Source organism: Centruroides sculpturatus, unplaced genomic scaffold (genome assembly GCF_000671375.1).
Source record: "Centruroides sculpturatus isolate CEXI.00-Female unplaced genomic scaffold, Cexi_2.0 scaffold839, whole genome shotgun sequence".
Taxonomy (NCBI): Eukaryota; Metazoa; Arthropoda; class Arachnida; order Scorpiones; family Buthidae; genus Centruroides; species Centruroides sculpturatus.
This window is the reverse complement of record NW_019384978.1, coordinates 30,784-53,824: the sequence shown is the minus strand read 5'-3', so window position 1 is coordinate 53,824 and position 23,041 is coordinate 30,784. Positions and strand designations below refer to the sequence as shown.

Genomic DNA, 23,041 nt, shown 5'->3' with positions numbered 1-23,041 from the left:
ACTTTATACTTACTTTTGCATCAACCTGTATATTAAATTTCTAATTATATTTCTTTTCTAGCAGAATTATTGTAGCTGAATGTTTATACCTTTATAGACAATATATTACTGTTTAAATACACAAGTGGTCATAAAATAAATTGACTAACTAATGGAATCTCAGAAAGCAAAGAATCCATCAAAATGTTTGCAGGATAAGTACAGGGTGACACGCATTTGCGATATATGAAAATAGGGGTAGATCATGTGTCATGGTTACATTACATTTGAATTATGGCTACATTAACCATAACTTGAAAATTTCCAATACAAATACCAGGAATTCACGACGTGACAAGATTCTGTGACAGACAATAGTATAAGGTGTTAAAATGGTGTGTGAAGAATGAAAACAACAGAGATATTGGTGTTTGAAACATGTAACAATAATACAGTGAAAGCAACAGAAAACAAGCAGAAAATGAAACAAAAGACAACTGTAAAGGTGAGGAAAAAAAGTTTAATTACAGACAAAAGCTTACAAATGTTCAATATTTATTTACTAAATCACTGTATAATATTTTACATATATGCCCAACATTGTTATCAAGGACACACTGCATATGGCCAATGACAGAGACAATAGCAGCACAACACACATCAGCTAGGAAGCTCTGTTATTCCATCATGATGCTTCCTTTAAGCCACTAAGTGTTTAGGAATTATTTTGGTAGATCCTGGACTTCAGATAACCCCATAGCCAGAAGTCCATTGATGTTAAATCAGGGGAGCATGGAGGCCAAGCAAATGATAGATGATGCAATCATTGAAATGATCTTGAAGCAGTTGTTTCACACTCCTGACCAAATGTTGTGGGGCATCATTCTGCATCCAAATGACATTCTTCAAAGCATTATGTGGCCATAACTCTGGGATCACATGCATGAACAGCATTGATGGATAGCTTGTGGCTGTGACAGTGCATGGTAATTTGTAGGTGAGGGTTTTTCAAAACATCATGGACTGAAGAGGAAATCAGCTGTCACTCCAATCCATACAGTCACTTTTACGTTGCGCAATGATGTCAGCAACAAGTCACGAGGATTGGTGTCAGACCAATAAACACAGTTTTTCATGTTTAGCTGCTCAATCAAGGTAAAATGTTTCTCATTGGTCCAGAGAATTCATGGATTTGGTTGGTTGGATTTAGGGTTTTGTGGCACAAGGGTCATTTGCAACATGTCTGGCACTTGTCCTGTCATCCTAAGTAATGGCCTGCCAAACCTCTATGACAACTGCAACATCCATTGGCAGCCACTTTGTTTTTGGTCACATGTGCAACCTCTGTTTTTGAACTTGCTGATTAAATTGTGAATAGCTTGTCTTGAACATGGACTCCTACGTACATTATAGATCTAATGAAATTGGTGTAATGCTCTCACAACATTGCTATTGTTCATGTAATACAGCTTCACAAGTTCATGCTGCTTCTGCAAGTCCCATTCTTCTGCATAACAAATGCAAAAACAGGAGAATGAATGTTTTGTCTGAATTCTGATTGACATATGCTTTTATGTCTTGCAACTTTTGTTACAGTAAGCTTCAGCTACAATGTTGCTGCCTCACTTGCAAATCTGTATGCAGGAATGTCAAAAGATGTTGTGGACTTGGGAGAAAAATTTACACTGTCCTTCTTCAGTTAATTAATTAGAATATAAGAACAAACTGTAGGATGATATCAGTGCCCTTGTGAGATCTAGACTTGGGGAATTTTACCCTATCATGCCCCTTCTTGTCAACCCTGCCTGTATGGGTCTTCTGCCATGGGTATTGGCTTGCCTGTTTTCCATTTTTTCAAACACTGATATATCTGTTGTTTTTTGCTTTACACCCACCATTTCAATGCCTTATGCCATTCATGTTTCATACAGAATCTCATGACATCATGAATTTCCAGTGTTTGCATTGAAAATTTTTGAGTTATAGTTATGTTAACCATAGGAAATAGGAAAACATGTTCTCCTATTTTCATGAACTGCAAGTGCACATATCACCCAGCACTTATCCTGTAAAAATTTTGATGGATTCTTTGCTTTCTGCACTCCCAATATTGCTGTTAGTCAGTCAAATAACTTTATTACCACTCTGTATTTAGGACTATAATGTTTAAGTGGAAAAAATCTCTGTCTCCTACATGTTATATTTATATTTAATAGAAAAGTTTATAAATTACAATCTTATATTGTTAATTTTCCTTTCCTTTGCAGACTGTAGTGACAAAGAGTTATGTCTACTCTATTACTTATGTTACTTACAGGATACATTGTGCAATGTTATAATAATTTATTTTGGGAATTAACTCTCTAAAGAAACTTTGATTCATTTATAAGAGAAATATGAAAACATAATTTAATACTTGTTCAATGATAAATTTTGGCCTTTTCTTAATAAAGTCTGCTTAAAATGTTAATATTTTTTAAAACAACTTATTTTAATTACTAAAATGTTCACTGAAATATTTTATTATTAGTTTTAAAATTTTATTAAGATTTTAAAAAGTTATGAATTCAATTAGCATAAGCAATATCCCAGTAATAATTTTAAACAAAGCAAAATGTTATAACTTTTTAAAATTTATCCTACCTTTAGAAGATACAACAGCCAATTTGCATCCATGCCGAAAACCAGGATCAATACCCATCACTACTTTACCTTTTACTGGTTGAGTTAGTAAAAGGTGTTTTAAATTTGTACAAAACACTAGAATTGATTCCTTTTCTGCTTTCTTTGTAAGATCAGATCTGTATTTAAATTAAAATTTTTTAATTTTATTTACAAAGAATAACACAGTAATAAAAAGAAATTACCTTGTCTGTCTGCAGATGTATGCTTCTATTAAACGTTTATATGAATCATCTATACAATTGCTAATCATTTGAAATGTTTCATTATCTCTTTTAGTTTTAAATAAAAACTTTCTTTTGATCATTTTTATAATTTCATTTTTAGCATAAGAGTTAACAGAAACTTTGACACTCAATATTTTAAGATGCTCTCCTCTATTCAGAGCTAAGACCTATAGTAAATATATCAGACATTTATTTAGTCAGTTGTTAATTATTCTCAGTTAGTTCTCAATTATAATTTTTATATATTATTATTATTATTTAAACTTCATTAAAAAACATTAAGAAAAACTTTTTAAAATTAATTATCTGTTTTTAGAACTAATTGAAAAAATTACAATGTTATAAGAAAAAGTCACACAGTTTCCATTTTCAAATAGAGAATTACCGACATAAATTATTTTCATAATTTTATAAACTATTTATTATTATTGTAGTAGTAAGTTATAGTTAGTTTATCTTAAAAATTATTCAAATTGTATTTTAGAAACTTATATACATATACTAAATTAAACGCCTAAATAAATTTTTCTCGTGAAAATTATATCCAAATATGAATAGTAATATTATTCTCATATAATAAAATTCATATAAAAATCAAACTTAAAAGTATTGTTTTTTTTCCAAAATAAAATAAAATGTAATATTTTTATTTAAAGAATATGTTTATTATATATATCTTTATGAGTCTTTTTTCTATTTGAAAGTGATATAAGTCCACTTTCAACAATTTATTTTTGGTATACTATGTTAGATGAATTAAGAAACCATTTGTAATACTGATTTATACACAAATAAGTGGTAATACTGTTTTTCAGTTGAGTGAATTTGTAAATTACATCTTGTTTTCTTCTCTCCCAATATTGAATAATAACTGGGGCAACAATTGTAAGTTTTGATCAAGAAATTCCATTATTGATGTTATATAAAAGTTCTAGACATAATACATCAGTTAAATATGATGACAATAAGTTTTGACTGAAGAGTTTATTGCTTTCTATGTATACATTCCTGTCCATCTTAAATATTTCAAGAAACTTATTCAGAAGCAAAATAAATAATAAAATACGAGCAAACATTACTAATATTTCCTATCTCTAAAATGATAATATATATTATGTCAATTAGTTTTTTCTTAAACTTTTTATGACAAAATTCTCAAAAATAGTTATCATAACTATTTATTAATACTTTACATATTTACATTAAATGAACAAATATCAGCATTTAAAATATATTATTATTTTCAAGTTTTAAAACTACATTTCAAAATATTCTACTTTAATTCAAATTCAAAATTAATTTAATATAAATCCATTTTCAGTTAATAAAAACATTATTTTACTTAGACAAAACTTATAAAAGTGATTGTATAATAAAATTGCATATGTCTAAGACTTAAAAAATAAAAAAGGCATATTAGCTTTTAACAATATTTTAAATACCTTAAAATACAAATCCTTAAATATCTCAAGACAAGAAAAAGTGGACTTATATTACTTTAAAAAAACCACTCATATATTATGTCATAATGGCTTGAATTATATTAAATAATATGATATTTTTACAATATATAATTTAATTTATATAACTATAACAGTTCAAATAAAACTTTATCTATTGATAATAATAATAAATTGTTTATAATCATTTATTTTTGAATACATATAATATCCAATTAAATTCAAAAACAGAGTAAATGAAACATAGGAAGAAAGAACTAATTCTACAATAATTCTAAGATGTTTAGTATTAATGTAATTTGTGTAAATAGAAAATAAGTAAAATTGATGTATAGGAACAATAATTTTAAATAAGAATTAACTATTGCAATTTATTTAAAATTATTCTTAACATCTAACATAAGAAGAGGTAAAATGATATTTAGCCAATATTTTCATTATCTAGTTTTTTTTTTAATCAATCAAAACAACTTGATGAAACAAAAATGCTTGTTAATTACTTACACACAAATTATATTCTATCATATAAAATTTTGTTATTAAGATTTATATTTGTCAAAAAATAATTATAATAGACTTTATCAAGCTTTAAAATAAAAATATTTTAAAGACCCAATGGAAAAATAAAAATATATTATTTTATTCTTTCATGCTATCATATTTAATTTAATTAAAAGAAGTTTGTTCTTGCAATTTCTACCAAATGCTAAAGCTAGGTTTGGTATTAACAATCAGAAATATTATTTGTTATACACTACATATATTATGTAATCAATATGTCATTTAATAACATTACATATATAGTACATTGTTGTTATATAACAATTAACTTACTGGAAATTTTCATTAATGTGCAAATAATTATTGTTAAAGTATTTGTTCCAAGTTGATCAATATTAATAGTTTGTGTCTATGTAAATGAAAAATAATTTTTTTGTGACTGACAAAATAAAAATTATCTTATTTTCCCTTACTACAATTGATTTGTATATTTAAATAACATGAACCTTATATATCTATACTCCTTTTAATAATCCTTTATCTTTAAAGACTTACACTAATTTATAAATTGTAGAAATTAATATTATACAAACTTGATGAGGTTTAATATTTTTGGCTGAACAAGTAAAATCAAAATAAATTTCAAATTTATAATTTTTTGTTTCTGTCCCTTCCACAAATGCTTTCTTATCATTTTTTTCAGCAGCTGCAGACTTTGTAGAATGTAAAGTAATAGTTGAAGGTTCACATCTATAAATAAAATTTTCATCTATTAGAATATAGCATTAATTATTATTTTATACTAAAATGAAGCTAAACACAAATTCATTAGCATGTGGCACAAGTTTTTAAAAGAGATTATTTTCTGATATATCTTCTGATCTTGAATAAATAAATTACAAACATTGGGAAATCAGCTCTTGTAATTTATTTATATTTTGCTTGTTTCTATGATATTAAAAATAAAACTGAAATAACAAATTCTAAATATATATTACACAAAATAGTATTAAATTAAGCAATTAAAGTATAGTCTGACCAACTCAGGAAGGCACTCCCCTTAGGCATTGGACTACTTTACTAATCATCTGTAGGGGTGAGATATAGAATGAGTCAGCTAGCATCTAGTCGGCATACCTTAGGGGTAATTAATTAATTAACTTGTTTCATGAGATTAGTGAGTATTTCAAAATTATTGTGAGCAAATATCCGATGCCTTGTTGGTTAATACCCCTATAATAAGTTTGAAAGCAGGTTACTCACCACTCTCACATTTCCATCACAATGATGTAAGAGGATGGAGACATAAGGGGGTAGCAGTGGCAGACACAGAGACATACACAAAGATTCTAAAATAGTTGCTTTTATTTTGATTGAAAATGTCTTATAAATTTGTACAGCTGGTCACTCAAAGTGGTTCTGGAGTCCAGATTCATAAATATCACATGCATTCAGCCATACATTAAGCTGATCATATGCTTATGTCATTGTTTCATTATCATCATTTGCTCACTGTCCATATTTGTACTGTATATATCACTTCTCTTCATCTGTTCAGACCATTTTCACTAATGTCATATTTTTTTAACAATGTCTCTCTGTAATTATGCATGTATGTATATCTGTTCATTTATGTAACACTGTACTTAACCTGATTATGCTCTGGCAGTATTGGAAGATAAATAAAGTAAATAAGTAAGTTAATGTTTACTTGTAAACTCCCCAGAGTGCTAGCCCATAACTACGGAAGGAGATGTTTTTCCACTTGAGAATCAGGTTATCTGTGACTGATCGATCCCACTTGATGTTTAAAGTGTTTTTCTTCCTTTGTGCATTTAAACTTGAAGTTGCTTGTTTACAAATTTTGACTTCATCAGCTTTCTTGATTTATTTTCCCACAATGGCACTGTCTCTCCTACTTTGAGTTTGGCACAAACAAATCATCTCTTACAACTCTGTTTTTCACAGAGAAAAAGCATGAAAACACACAAACAAGTGAGGGGGGTTTCAGACCTCACATTATACACATTTTGGGAAAAAATCATATGTTAAAATATAATTAATTCATGTATTCCCATCTTTTTCAAAAATAAAAGTTATCAAATAATTACAGAAAGAAGTTTAAAACAAAACATTTCCATATTAGCTAAGCAAACGAAGAAGCAACAAATGTCACCTGGCAAAATTCTTAGAACTTCTTAGAGCCAGTTAAACTTAAGCACTGTATTACTGACATGATAATAAAAATTAATTTCCAAGAGCTGTTATTTTTTTATAGACAATATAACAATAACTTTTAGATAAAAATTGGAAAGTTCTATGTTCAGTCTAACTTGATGTTTTTCTTTTTCTGCATTAACAGAACAAAAACTTGCTATAGTGGAAAATTTTGACCAGTTCAGTCACATTTTATTTTAGGTTTTATAGGATAGGTTTTACTATAAATTTTCTGCTTGGATTTCAGTTTATTTCTAAATCACCAAAAAGAAAACCATGATTGCATAATCCTACAGATGATTTATAAAGTAAAAGTTCTTTAATAAATACATACATTTTGCGAATAGTATCCAAAACATCTCTATCCTTGGCAATTATATCAGCAATAATATGCTGCCATCCAGTTTTTATTTCTTCTTTGTTTGTCAAACCTTTTTAATAAAATTTATAAATTAAAATTAATTAATTATTTTTGATACCTGATAAGTAATTTAAACAGGAATTACCTTTAATATCTGGATTCATAATATTTGGAATAAACATTGAACAACTGCCATCACCATTTAATAATTTTACCGCAGATTCCTCCAGTCCAAGTTTCCTAGCTCGCTCTGCAAGTGTTTTCTTTCCACCAGTTTTGAAAGGAGCACACTATTAAAAATTTATTTACTATTAAATTATCAATTTTCAAATATTTTAGATGTATTAAAAAATTACATATTAAAATGACTTACAATTAATTCAATTTCTGAAAGTGACTTTGCATTTAATAATGAAACAGCAATTGAAGGAGTAAGTTTATCTTCTTTGGCAAGTGAATGTAAGGCTAATTTTGATTTCTTCTGAACAAGTCTAGTAAATACATGAATAATAATATATAGTAAAAGTAAAATTTACAATAAAGATAAAATACTTTAAAAATTAAATGCAAAACCATAAACAAACTTATTCATTTTTAAGGAAGAACGACAAAGTAAAACAGTTCAACAAAGATTGGCATACTTATGGGGGGAGTGATGTGGGTGTTGGGTCTCCAGAGGCTTTAGGAATATATTAATGAATAATTCAATATCAATCAATTATTTCATTTATTATTATAATAAAAAAATGAATGCTCAATTATCAATTGCTTATGTTGCTTACATGCAAAATGACTGTGGATTGTTCTAGAAGAAAGATCATTGTTTGAATTTTTGAGTTTATTCTCAAAGTTTCCTTTTAGATGTACAGGAACATTCTAGAATATTTGTCTAGCCAGTATATAAGGGATGATCATTTGTCAGCAGTGAGTTAGTCTAATACTAAATAGAGATCCAAGCAATAAACAAGCAACAAGTGAAATTGTAATTCACTATTTGCATAAACTTGTATGTGAATTGTGAATTATGGATGATTAATTGATGTGATAGAGCCATTGATGTTCAAAATCATGTTCAATCAAAAACTGGCTGTGAAAAGGGACAAATGACAACTTCCCATATCAACTTTTTTTTTTTTATAAAAAAGCAAGAGACAAACATTGAAGAACAAATTGCTAATGCTTCTGATAAGCACACAGAGTCCACAAATACTTTGATACCGGTAGCATCCACAAATGCCAACAGAGAGTCCAAATCTAATGATTCCAGTTTGTTTATAAACCAAAACTGCTCTCAGAAATACTGATAATTCTAGAAAATATATGGATATTGTCTGAAGATTTTATCTTTCCAAGTACAGAGTACATACAATCTAAGTAGTGAATAGTAGTGAAAACAAAAAAAACCGATGCTATGTTTTCATCATCATTGGCTGAAGATTTTTTCTTGTTAGTATATTCAGCAAAAGAAAATGGAGCCTATTGCAGATATTGTATATTATTTGCTAGAAGCGGATCTGGGTGTTGATTCACAAAAACTTGGTATTATGGTGAAGGAAGGTTTCACAAACTGGAAGAAAGCAATAGAAACATTTACTTGTTATGCTTTCCTAAAATATTCATATGAATTGTGTTGCTAATACTGAGCATTTTAAACAAACATGGACAAGATCTGAACTGTCAATAGAAAAAACTCAGAGGGACAGCAACAAATATTAGAAAACAGAAGAAAAACTTTTTCCTATAATAGAAGCATTATTATTACATGGTTGGCAGAAATTGGTGCTTTGTGGTCATTGTGATTCTGATAATATATCTACATCAGAGAACCACAAAAGAACAAAGGAAACTTTTGTGCAGTGCTTTATTATAGAGCAAAAGATGATGTTGATCTATATGGTATTTTGGAGGGACTGGGTTATAAGTATCTCAGTCTTATTAGAAGCTTGCAATGTTATCTGTTGAGAAAAGTTGCTGACAATGTTAACAAGGCCAAGTGTTTTGCTGTACTGGTGGACAAAATTTAAGATATATCAGTATTGAGCAAGTTTTAATGTGTACCAGATATGTTAATACCAAAACAAAAACAATTTGCAAGGATTTCTGGAGTGATCATTAAAAGCATGACACTTACCAGTATACAGTTTAGAACATTTTAAACCTTAAAATGTTGTTTATGTTTTATTTCACTTAGCAGAGTTTATTGTACAGTAATTATAAAATATGTAAAATGGAAAAATATAATATTGAGATAAAACAGGTTAATGCATTTAATAATCAATTAATTTTCAACTTTGTCCATATAAAGCATGCTTTATCCAAGTCACAAGCATAACCTATAAAGCTAACATTATTCAAAAATAGAGCTTTCTAATCAAAACTATTGGACAAATACAACATCAAACAAATTTGGAATACATACTGTTCTCAGTATACTGTTTCAAACTTTGTAAAAAATCTTACTTAAAATCTCAGCTGCTAAGAATAAAATTTTGCACTGCTGTCTCCTTAATGTGTATATTATTACATTTTCTAATGAATTTAGGAAGTTAAGAAACAAAGTGCAATAATTTTATTACAAGTACAGATGTGGAATGTGGAACTGGCAATTAGAAGAGTTTAACAAGTAATGCATAATCAGGCAAAGTAAGCATCATGATTGTTCATATATTAAAGAATTGTTAAAATGTTTTGTGACTCTTTTTATATGCAAAATTAATTAAGAAATGTAGATAATAAGCATATTTAAATACAGAGTGAAAAATTTTTCCTAGTGGCTTAATTTTGAAGTAAAAATTTTTCCCAAAAACCAAATTTGCATTTTTGCCCTATACTATGATTTACAGAAACTGTGCTTAGATTTTAAATGATAAAGAGTTGTTTATAGTAATAAATACAATTGGGAAAAATAAAAAAAAAGATCCTCTGGCAAAACTTCTAATGTTTTTGCATTTTTCTGTGGCATTTCGTCTCATATAAGTTAGAGTCACAGTATGTTTCTACATATTCATGTGTGTATTTTAAGAACTTTTACGACACCTACTTTTGTGTTTGTTTTCAACTGTATTTGTTAATATAATGTAGTTTTAGACTTTACAAGTTTTTAAGAAGTTTATCACAGGTTTGAAAAATAACCAGAAAACTATTGCCATTTTGCCAATTGGCTTGAAATTTGATGATAAATTGCAAGACATGTTATACACTGTGTATACATTACCCTGTTCTCACTTTTCATGTAGTGAGTAAAAACAAAACTCTTATGGTTATAGAAAAAAAGGCAACATCTATATTCAGTTCTATCCAAACAACAATGAACAGATTTCATTTTATCTGGATAAAGCCCAAATTTTAAGTTTTAGTTCTTGCATCATCCATTCACTTTTGGATAATGTCAGTTTTAGCATGTTGTGATCAAATAAAGCATCCTTTATAAAATTCAAAATGAATAGACTGTTACTTGCTTTAACCAAAAGACTTGCATAAAGCTAACATTAATCAATTAATTCTAATTTTATCTGATTCATGGGTTTTACACATACATCCAATTTTAGTTATGTAAGTTATATACAATATTACTTTTTATTTAATAACAGAATATTTAAATATTTGTATTTCTGTAAAATAAAAAAAAAAATATAAAAAATAATATTGCATTTTATATATCTTACTTTACAGTTTCATAAGTTTCTTGAATTTCTCTTAGTTTTTCAACAGGTATATCTCCTGTTTGTTCTCGTCTATATCGAGCTATGAATGGAATAGTACATTCTTGATCCAAAAGTTTTATAACATTTCTTGCAATATTAGGACTCACCAAAACAGATTCTGAAATTAAGTTATCAACAGTCCAAGAACATTTACTGTCGCCAAGAGATGATCTCACTTTCTGAATTTACAATAAATAATAGTATTATTATTAAAATAAACTCTCTTATGAATATTATATGTATAGTAAAGTATACTTACCTTTGCTTCATCACTTGATTCTTCTATTATTATACAGTCATCATTATTATCATCATCATCATCATCTATAGTAATTGTTAGATTATCATTATTTTCCTGTAATAAAATTTTCAAGATATCAAAAAACAATATTTTATTTAATTTATTAAAAGCATCTTCTAAAACAAAAATAAACTAATTTTAAACAATATTTTTAAAATCTATATATTATATTATTTGTTTTTAATTTATATTAAAACATATATCATTTAATTTCAATTATTTCACAGAATATTAGATACCACAAAATAAAATTATGTGAATACTTTCAAATTTTTGATAATTTTATAAAAATTATTATTGGAAAAGAGAAATTCCCTAATAATAATAATAATATCTCAAAAATCTTCAGCTTATAAAAGTTATATTATATATCATCATAAATATTATAGAAATTTGCAATCTTGAATATTTATAGTAGAACATAGGTTTAATGAACACTTGTGACTGAAGACTGTTTAAGACAGCTATCCATTAACAAACTGTAGTATATTTTACCCCTGGAAGTTTTTCAAATAATCAATACACAATTTTCTTTTTTGTAGTGATGTGTAATAAGAACAAATTCAAAATATTTAAAAAATTGCTGAAATTATAGAACTATTCTTATGAGCTAATTAATTAACATAATTTCACACTAGAAGCATTAAGGTCTATACTTTGTGAGAAAGAAAAAAAGGAAGAGTGTGGCTATTTTCTTTTCTCTCTTCTTACAAAAGCCTCAAAAGAATGAAAGAGAAATGTACAAATAACAAATTACTTAAAATTTAATTATTAACAGTAGCTGAAAAATAGCCCGATGCATTACAGCAACTGTTTGACATAGAATGAAAGAGATGCATGTGCTTGTGACACTTTTCATTAAAATGCATTGAAGCTGCATTATTTAAACACATTTATTAAAGTCATATATCTTATCTGTATAAAACTTCTAGAAGGAGAATACATGCTTTTAATAAATTTGAGAAAAAAGAATGAACAATATTATATATAAATAAAACAAGTTCACACATTTAAAAATGTTTGCATCAGAGAAAGTTTTCATTAATGATTGTATGTAGTCATTACCAATGTAAAAGTGGTATATATATTTTAAAAGCTTATGGCTAAGAGATATATGTGTTATGACATAATGGAGAGAAAATGACTGCAAAGTGGAAAAATAAGGAAAAGTGAATTTTAATTGAGAATGCAGCTTATCAGTATGAATAAACCTTAACAAAATTAATTATTATTTTTATATAAGGGAATGATATTATTATTCAGTATTTCAATGGTAAATATAAAGTATATAAATGATTAGGAAAGAAACAAGAAAGTAGAATAATGCTGAGAATAAATTGAAAAATTAAAAGTAAATAGAAGAAAGCAATGGTAATAAAAAAATAAAAATTACAATGCAGCAGCACATCTGGCACAAATTTTCATTTTCAATTGGGGTAGCCATCATCATGTTACAACTAATACAATTCCCAGTCAGAATTTTATCTCCCATATCCTGAGTTTGTAATTGATTGACCATAATGAGAATTTTTTATTACATGTTTTTTGTATGTAAATATAAAAGTTTAAACTCTACACCACTAGGATTGCCAGCTGTTCAGAATTTTAGTTCCAGACAATTTTTTGAAAAATTGTTGGAAAATGAAAACTGTTCAGAAATGTTCTGAAAAATGAGCAAGGAGTTCTATTTTTTCCCCCTTTTCTTTTTTTAGGATTGTCCATTTTTCCTCATTAGAAGTTGGCATCCCTAATTGTAATTCAAATTATTTTCATTCCTTCTAGTTTATGTTTCTTTTTTGGATCTGTCTCATTCTGCTCTGTGGCTACTAAAAACACTTTTTCAAGCCCATCACAGGCTTAGCTAGGTCCACAATGGACTTGAAAAAAGCTTCCTTAGTTTGGGGCAAGGTGGTAAGGAATGAGTGCCCGATATATTTGAAATGGACTGCACTTGAAAAATTCCTAGGGTTGTTTACCCAGATTGATTCTTGGTCCCCCAAAGCTAAGGCTGACATCTTAATCACGTCAGTCATCTAGCTGTCTCCTCTTCCTCCTCCTCATCATCATTATCATCATGAGAAAGAAAAAATGCTCCTGAGTTTGATTGCTGGTTTTCTTTTGCTCACTTTATCAAGTTGGTTTGTTTTCACACTATGGAATTTGTTACTCTGAAAGTTGGCAACTCTACATACCATTGAAAATTTCAGTCCAGGTATCATTTATGTACTCAACTTGGTCAATTATCCTAGCAATTAGCAATTATCTTATGACCCTCCACCAATCTCAGTGCCCTCTTGGCAATACTATTTGTGCCATATGTGACCAAGGTAGAAGTAGTATCATTGAGAGAATACTACAGTGTCATTTACTATGAAAATGCTGTATTCAAACTCTGAATTGTTCAATGTCCGAATCAGTTTTTCCTATTAGAAATAATAGAAATGAATTATTCCATTTCCAGACTCTATACAATACCCATTTCAATAAACTTAGAACTAAAAATACACACACATAATTTAAGGTAAAAACAATTAAACGTTCTAATAATAAATTAAAACATGAAAATAATAAATATAATATATAAACACTGTATAATGAAATAAAGATTACATTTACTGGTCTGTCAACTTTGGCATCTTAAACATGGCCATCAGATTTGCTATATGTGTACTGCTTTTCTGCTTTGCAATAAGTTTCTTTTACATCTCAATCATCAATATTACAATCCTCTTAGACATTGTTACTTCCTTACACTTGTCAGATGCCATGGTTAATAACTAAGGTATTTTGCATATATTGGGTTGAACAAAAAGTGTGTGTGTATTTTTAAAAGCTGTTCTTACTTAACACAGATGTGCGATTTAATTGAAACAATTGCAAAATCTAACAAATTATAGCTAATGTGTGATTGTATTCATTGTTTAATTAAAATAAGCTTCTAGCTTATTTTAAACTTTTTACCTCACATTTTGTTTGACTAAAATCAAATTAAAATGTCTTCAGATGTGAAGTGTATCAGGCATGTTATGCTTTATGAGTTTTGGAAAGGATATAATGCCATACAAACAGTAAAAGAGAAATTCATAATGTGTATGTGAAAGATGCTTCTGAACTTCAAATGTGTCAAATATGGTTTAAAAAGTTCCATCCACTCAGGAGATTTTAAACTAAAGAATACCAAAAATACAGGGTGCCCAAAAGCTATCAATAAAGAAAAATTGCAAGAAAAAATTGTTAAAAATCAATGAATAACACACAATATTAAAAAAATCAAATAAGAACACTCCAAAAATAAATGAAAAAATATCAATATGTAACTGTTCAAACACCGTTATTCTCTAAGAATTATCACATCCACAAATTCCAAAAACACTAGCCAATCTGTGAATGTGATAATTTCTAGAGAATAATGGTGTTTGAACAGATTAAATATTGATATTTGAAACATGAAATAGAAGCAGAAAGTTAAATTATAAAGCAAGAAAAGTACTGAAAACATCAGTGAAATGTGAGAATGAGAGACAACTTGGATGCTGTTATGTTTATGTTTAGAGTGCATTTTTTGATTGCACATGTAGTTTGAACTTTGAAGCATCGTTTAAACTAAAGCAAATTTTTGTTGAATTTAGTGTTCAAACTCTAAAGCATTCAAAGTATAAAGTACCACTGTATTTCTTTCTTAATTTCTTTCTACTTAAAAATGTTCACTAAAATTACATATGTTTGCACCTTAAAAAATAATATCATTAGCTATAGTAAAACATTTTTTTATCAGGGTACAAGGGAAATCAGAATGAGCAGTCAATATATTTCTTGCCAGTGCTTTAACTGGGATAGGTAATTGAAAGATTTGCCTATCCCAGTTAAAGCACTTTTATAAGTGAAACAGTGCTTCATTTATAAGAGCATGCACTTATAAATTATGTACCAACTTGTTTTGGCACTGCACTGCTGTGTCCATACAAATATAAAATCAGTGGCATGTGGTGACATATGATGATAGGGAAGCTGCATTTCTGTAAAAATTTTAAACAAATACTGGAAATAACAAAAATAAGTTTATTTATTTTAATTCTAAAATAGATAATTGACACGAAACAAAAATATAAAAACTTGTTTTTATTATTTTTTATAAACTAACTCTATTCAGCAATTTTTTCTGCAAAGTTGTTAATTACTTTATCATAAAAATTGCTTGTTGATTCCATTTAAAAGCTCTTTTTCTATTGAAAGCAATGCTAGTCATGACAATCTTTCCTCTGACTAAATGTTCCTTGCAAATGTATAAATTTGCTTCATAATTGAAAAACTGAACTCGTAGATGGTACCGTAAATATAGTCCGGACATGAATATAAATATTGCAATTCACTATGTAATTTAGATAAATCAAAAAATCCATAAAATTTACATAAATTTAAAGAATTAAAACTCACTTTGAAAAAGTGTTTTTCATAATATTTAAAATTATTAACATCTAAAAGTGATAAAAATTCTAAAGATTTTATGTCTGAAAACCGGTCAATATAATTACAATTAAATACACCTTTGTAAAGAAACATACATAAAAATAACATAAAATATTCTTTACTTTTTAAATCTTAAAACAATGCACTTAGTCAAATAGTTGCCTACGAATGGCTAATGGATGGAATCATTGGAAGCATTATACAATATTTTGGTGTGTAGCATCCATGAGTGTAAAGAAACATACATAAAAATAACATAAAATATTCTTTACTTTTTAAATCTTAAAACAATGCACTTAGTCAAATAGTTGCCTACGAATGGCTAATGGATGGAATCATTGGAAGCATTATACAATATTTTGGTGTGTAGCATCCATGAGCTAAACTGTGAGAGATTGGTGCTCTGTAAAGTGCATGTGCAAATGCTTGTAATCTGGCTGCTTTACACGATTCAAATATTTTTGCTGTGGAAGCTGTCCCGTATTCAGCTATAGTTTCAATTGAACACGAAATCTTAGACCATACAAATTATATTCGAATGTACAATAGCAATCTTATCATTGTTTTTCACATGTATAAAAATTTGTAATACAATATATAATATGGTTATAATAAAATATTAATTTTAAGTAATCCAAAATACGTTAAAATATGAAAATAATCACACAATATGTATTTATAGTTTAGAAATCACAAGGGAAGTGGCACTTCCACAGCTTCCATGGATGGCATGCCACTAGTAATTATTCAGTGATATCTCTGTAGTCACATTATTAAAAACAAAAAATTCTTCTAATACTATAAGTTTTTTTTTTAAAGATAGTGAATTTTACTTTCTCAGTTGTATATAATAAAGGGAAAGTAAGATGATTAATCAAAAAATAATCCCCAAGAATTTTAATTTTTGGACCAGGACCTTGAAACATTGAAGTGCAAAAAAATTTTACAGGTTTTTCTGTATGAATGGATGTTAATGTATGTGTGTTTGGGACAATTTTGTTTATCCACTCTGAAGCTTAACTCCTGTGCCTTTTGTTGAAAATTTCTGAAATTTTGTAATGAGGTTTGTGTATCAGGTGATTGATACTATTAAATTTTGGTGGTTAAATGTCAAGGTGGTGGGAGATAGAGGAGGGTTATTTGTCATATCTCAAGTGGATTGGACTTTACTCATTATTTTCATTTGCAATTTTTTTTTATAAAACTACTTGTACCCTCAAAAATTAAGATTTTACCATTGTATAATAATTAATAATATAAAAAGTTTTAAAAATAAAATCTCAACAGATGACACCATACACAATCTTAAAGTTTAGCCAGGGAAGTTACTCAAACTCATTGCTTAATTTTTTGGTATTTTGTGAAAGATAGTGTTGATTTTGATCTATAAGAGCATGCTTTTGTGTTTGACAATATGGTTATGTGTGTTTTGTGTTTGACAATATGCTTTTGTGTTTGACAATATGGTTTAATATTGCAGATGTCATAGTTCTTATATAATCCACAATTCAGAGAGCTTTATTCAGTGCCCTGCTGATTCAAATATAATGTCAAAAGATTTCTTTCATGCATGTCACAATTAAGGACAAGAGAATTCCAAGACAGAATTTTTATTTCAGACAAAAATAATCTTCCAGTCATGCAAAAACAGTATGTTGAATATATTTCTTATCATTTGTCTGTTAATTTAGCTATTGGCAGAAATTTAAAATCAAATAATAATTTATTGATAGAAACTATTATCTGTTGATTCAAAAATTAATGTGATTAACCAAGTATCATAGAATATGAATGCACCACAGTGTATGGATATCCTCCTCTTCTTTAATTCTTTGTTATAGATTTGGATTTTAGGTAAACTTTTTCATATTTAAATGTGGGGTAATGGAAATGTAAAGATTTATTTGTAGGAAATAGTAGTAGTCAAGTATTTTCTTATGAAAACCTTAAAATAAGAAACAAAATAAGCTATTTTTGAAGTTTTTACGTATAATATTGTATGCTACTGAACAACAGAATGAGAAGCAAAATATGACATATATTGCTTACTCCTTACTCCAAGTATACAAATTATCACCAACTACCAGGCCCGCCGTAAGCGGGCGTGCAAGGCGTGCACCGCACGTGGGCGGCACGTCCAGGGGGCGGAAAATCGAGCCATCGGTCACGTAATATTCAAAGTCATTGTCATAATACCCATTCTACTTATAGCATAAGAAATGTCTTCGCATGGAGAAAAAAAATCCGACCGGCGCACAGTTACTATATTCTTATTTATATTATAGCGTTAACAGCGCCTCTATTGGCATTTATCAGAATTAAGATGAAATGCGAAACATCTGTCCGCAGGTTGAATTATCCGGCAGCGCCCGAAAGCCAAGTACCCATAGTCGTGCACTATGACAGGACTTGACAGGCTGGCGAAAATAGGGAATCCTCACAGACCTTCCTTCTCAATTTGTAGTTGTACGCATTCGAACAATTCTATCGCATATCAAATTGCAATTATTTTGTTAATAATTTTTCTGACATGGGTCTAAATATAATTAATGATACTGTATTTTAACTTGGAAAGGATTTAAATCTGAAGCTTAATTCAAGTAGTGAAACAAACATTGACGGTATTGATTTATTTAATGAAATCAATACTTTAAAGTTGCATTTTCCAGAAAACCAGTCTAATGATCCACAAACCCTATTACAATATCTTTTTACTAATGACTTAATTTCAACATTTCCGAACATAGCAATAGCACTAGGAATGTACTTACATTGCCGGTTTCAGTTGCATTTGGTGAAAGGTCCTTTTCAAAGTTAAAAATTATAAAAAACTATTTAAGATCAACAATGCACCAGCAAAGACTAAGTAATTTAGCTATAGTTTCAATTGAACACGAAATCTTAGACAGCTTGGATACAAGTTAATTGATATCAGATTTCGCAAACATAAAGGCAAGAAGAGTTCAATTTCTGTAGATAATTATTTATATGGTTTTACATTTAAGTAAACAAAAATAACTTAGTAATAATAATTAGTATTTCTTTTCTTTTTTCACACCCTTAGGAGATAACACTAAAGAGCCTTTCTGGCAAGCTCAGAGTAGGTAGTCGTAGTTAAACAGGGGGCGGCATAATCGGTATTGCACACGGGCGTTCAAACAGCTAGCGGCGCCCCTGCCAACTACAAATTAAAACAGATCCATTCTTTTACTGAAACATGTTTTAAGTTTTTTCCTGGATATTTTAGGAATCTCATAACATATTTCATGTGTTTTTGTAACAAATTTGTTGTTAATTATTATATTTAAAAATGTTATTACTGAGATATTTTATTGTTGTTATACTTAACATTATTAGAAATATAATGTTAAGAATAACATTAATAATTAGCTAGTAATTTTAACCAAGTTATGCTAATTAATTACAGTTAATTAGCATAACTAGTAATTTTTGAACTAGACATTTTTTTTTATATCTGAATTTCTCTATATAGACTTTAGTATAAAGAATGTTTTTTCTTTTGTTTCTTTTTAAGTTTTACAATAAATATTTCTAAAACAGATAACGCATTCAGCCATTCTGGTGGTGTTCAAAAAGATAATGAAAGAAATTCAGATATACAGAGTGATTCAAAAGCAGTAGATAAAACTTAATGACATAATCAATGATTCAGTTTACAGTAAAAAATGTTAATACACCCTCTACGAGGGCTGTTCGGAAAGTTTACAGCCTCAAATAGAACAACAAACAAAATAATGTTAAAACATTTTTTATTTTTCAATGTAGTCTCCTTTTTCAATGTAGCACTTATTCCAGCGATGTTCTAGCTTTTTTATGCCATCACAATAGGTCGATTTGTCAAGGTGTGCAAAATACTCATTCACTTCAGAGATGAGTGGAATCCCTTTCCAGCCAAGAATTTTTTTAGGTTTGGAAAAAGGTGGAAGTCACTGGGAGCCAAATCAGGTAAGTATGGTGGATGTGGAACTAATTGGAAGCAAAGTTCGTTTATCTTTTGTTCAGTGATTCTGGCAGAATGTGCAGGTGCATTATCGTGGTGAAACAGAACCTTTTTCTTGTGTAGCCTCTTTTCTTCAATTTCTTTCTTCAGTTTTTCCAAAAGTTCACAGTAATAGACAGCATTAATGGTCTTTCCTCTTTCTAGGTAGTCAATAAAGATGATGCTTTTAGCATCCCAAAAAACCGAGGCCATCACTTTCCCCGCTGATGGAACTGTCTTTGCCTTCTTTGGTGGTGGCAAACTGTGGTGTTTCCATTGCTTNAATACGAACTATATCAATAACACTACTTGTCTATGAAAATTTTTAGAAAAAAAATTAATATTTAACAACAGTTTTTATATTTAGTTAAAATAATTTAATTTTATTTGACGTTTAAGACATACCAGAATTTTGTTTCTTATATAGCATGATTCTACAGTAAAATAAGTTTTCAAAATTTGTATAAACTCAAAAATTTATTGAAGTTTTTGATTTAGTATGTATACCATAAGAAATATATGGAAGGTTGAATTCTAAAGTGAACCAAGTCCAAATCAAAATTTATTTTATTACCTACATTGTATTTTATTTGTAATTTTTCTATATTTTTTCTTTGAAAAGATGATGCCAATGTAGAATGTGCCACGTTTGGTAGAGATAGTTTGTTCTTTTATGCTGTTTCTTGCATAAATAGCAAGTCCATATTTTAGATGATTTTAGGCTATGATTAAGTTGAAGTTGGGAATATGTATTGGATTGAGTTTATCTTTGAAAACATGGGTTTCTTGGATGCATATAATGTCAATACTGTAATTTATGCACATTTTACGTAGGATTTCTGCTTTGGCATGGATAAGACCTTCTACATTTAACTGGCATAATCTGAAAGTTTTACCTAAAGGCTTTCTCTTTATGTTTCCTCTGGGAGTATTAGGCAATTGAGGTGTTCTATGGTTGCCTTTCATTTATGCTGCCAATGGTCCTCACATCTGTAACCATGGTTTGGTTATCCTCCATAGTACCATCAAAGTTTATGTTATTTATTAAGCAAAAGGGATTCCATGTTCATTCACAAATGAAAGAGACGAGTTCAAGGGAGAATTCCAATAAATTCTGTCTTCCAGGGATGGTATTGGTCAGTCATGGTTGCCTAGCCAGAGGGACCATGCCATCTACCATCTTCCTCCATCGTAAAGGTCACTTCTGACATGGAGCAGACACCTTTTGCTGCCAAACCTCACATAGTTGGCAGACGTTACTTGTAGTTGTGGTTGTAGAAGAGCCATTGACCTTCCTTATAGGTTTATCTGCCATCTTCTACTTTACCAGTAATCTCTGGTGGGAGCCCTTACTGGTGGGCAAATAGCCAGACCAGTTGTACCCAGTTTTTTTAACGAGGTGTTTATTCCTCCCTCCTCTTTTTGCATCTGAACTTGAAACTGGCATGAGCAGGGTTATACACCACAGCGTATGTCCTTGCAAAGAAACAAAGAAATTCACTAAGGCAAAAACAATAAGGTTTTGGTTCCTGCTGCTACAACTATACCTTCCCTGTTTCCATCAGGGCTGATTAAAAAAAAATCAAATATCATGACAAACCATACACTCCAGCCATTAAAATAAGACAATTATACAATAAATTATATAGAACATTTTAAACACTTAAGACAAATTGTTTATTCAACAATAAGATCAGACAAGGAAACTGAATTCAGAATTGTCAAAAAACTATTAAAACATGAAAAACTAGATGCAAAAAAATCTTTGATCCTTTCAACTTCAAGGTAAAATATTCAATAGTCATACTGACTACCAGTGGTGTATCCTGGATTTTGAGAATATGGATGTTGCTCAAGACTGATTCAGAGATGATCAAGGCATATGCTCTGTTGTTGTTGTTGTTTTTTTTTTTTTTGAGAATGTTACTCAATTACCTTATAATTACTTTAGTTACCTAATCTTACCCAACTGAAATCACGCAATATTCATTATTATATTTATTTTTATTTTAAAGTAACAAAACCGATTGTTTTGGTATCAAAAGGTTCTGCAGCACCACGCATTCCTCCTGGATAAGGCCTTGCTAGCCATTCCTACCTAAGCTTCACTCAAACTCGATGCTTAACACCAAAATAAACAAAATGAGTCCAAACTTACTAAGGAGTAATAGAGGAACATGAGAGGAATATCAAGAAATAAAGTCCAAGCCACTACTATGAGAGAAAACAAAAACATTCTCAAAATCCTTAAAAGAGATAAGGGTCGTACATTAGTGCGAAAACACTATTGGCGGGACAAACTATCAATTCATGTACCCCACGTACGACAAAAGAAATCTTGGCCAACAAAGGAGAGACAGAAACGAGGTAATTCCCCCATCTCGACAATACTTAAGATTGCACAACTGCGAGCAGCAATGAAAACAATTGAAAGAGGCCTTTGCCAGCTGCGAGATGAGCCAATACACAGCTTGAACTGAATCAATAACAATATTGATGTTATGTTTTGTAACTTTTTATCTCATTTAACTATTATGTTATACTCTTCTCATAACTTCATAAAATATGAAATCTTTCCATAAAATATTCAATCAAAATGTCATTATATATTTGATATGAACTTGTCTTTTGATTAATATTTATGGTACATTATAAGAATATTTATTTAAAAAGAAAAAAAAACCTTTGATTTCAAAATCAACAGTACACTTCTCATTCGTCTTCTATAACAAGATAAAAATACGAATAATTCGTAATTTGTTGTTATAAACAATACAAATTTTCAGTATTTTGAAATTTTAATACGAATTTCAAACGAATTCGAAACGTTTTATTTTTTATAATAATAAAATTATTATTAAACCGAACTGAAATTATATTATTGATTGTACTCAAACGCGTCGAATACCAAAACAACTGTATCTTCGAAACACTTTCATACGTTTGTTAATCAGTGTTGCCAGATCTTTTACAATTTTTATTTTTACTGTAATACAATTATCTATACAGTAATGTATTTATATTTAAAATGATAAAAACGTAAAATATATATAATTTAAGTAGTAAAAAAAATAGCGGTACTTCTTTCTTACGTGCTCTTCGTGACTCTTTCAGTCGAAGCAACACCGACCTGGAGACCTCT

At 29.0% G+C, this 23,041-nt stretch overlaps 1 protein-coding gene across 1 annotated transcript in view; it reads right to left on the bottom strand.

The window, feature by feature from the left end:
- LOC111632717 (S1 RNA-binding domain-containing protein 1-like) overlaps positions 1 to 22,831 on the bottom strand; it is a 40,370-nt gene extending 17,539 nt beyond the window's left edge. Inside the window, exons 1-9 of the mRNA XM_023377224.1 lie at positions 22,583 to 22,831; positions 11,391 to 11,486; positions 11,093 to 11,310; positions 7,801 to 7,918; positions 7,573 to 7,717; positions 7,401 to 7,497; positions 5,443 to 5,599; positions 2,847 to 3,055; positions 2,623 to 2,780 (exon numbers count right to left, since the gene is read on the bottom strand). Of these exons, the coding sequence (XP_023232992.1) occupies positions 2,623 to 2,780; positions 2,847 to 3,055; positions 5,443 to 5,599; positions 7,401 to 7,497; positions 7,573 to 7,717; positions 7,801 to 7,918; positions 11,093 to 11,310; positions 11,391 to 11,486; positions 22,583 to 22,615 (1,231 nt within the window). The 5' untranslated portion in view covers positions 22,616 to 22,831. The remainder of the gene's footprint in view (positions 1 to 2,622; positions 2,781 to 2,846; positions 3,056 to 5,442; positions 5,600 to 7,400; positions 7,498 to 7,572; positions 7,718 to 7,800; positions 7,919 to 11,092; positions 11,311 to 11,390; positions 11,487 to 22,582) is intronic.
- Positions 22,832 to 23,041: the final 210 nt, after the last annotated feature.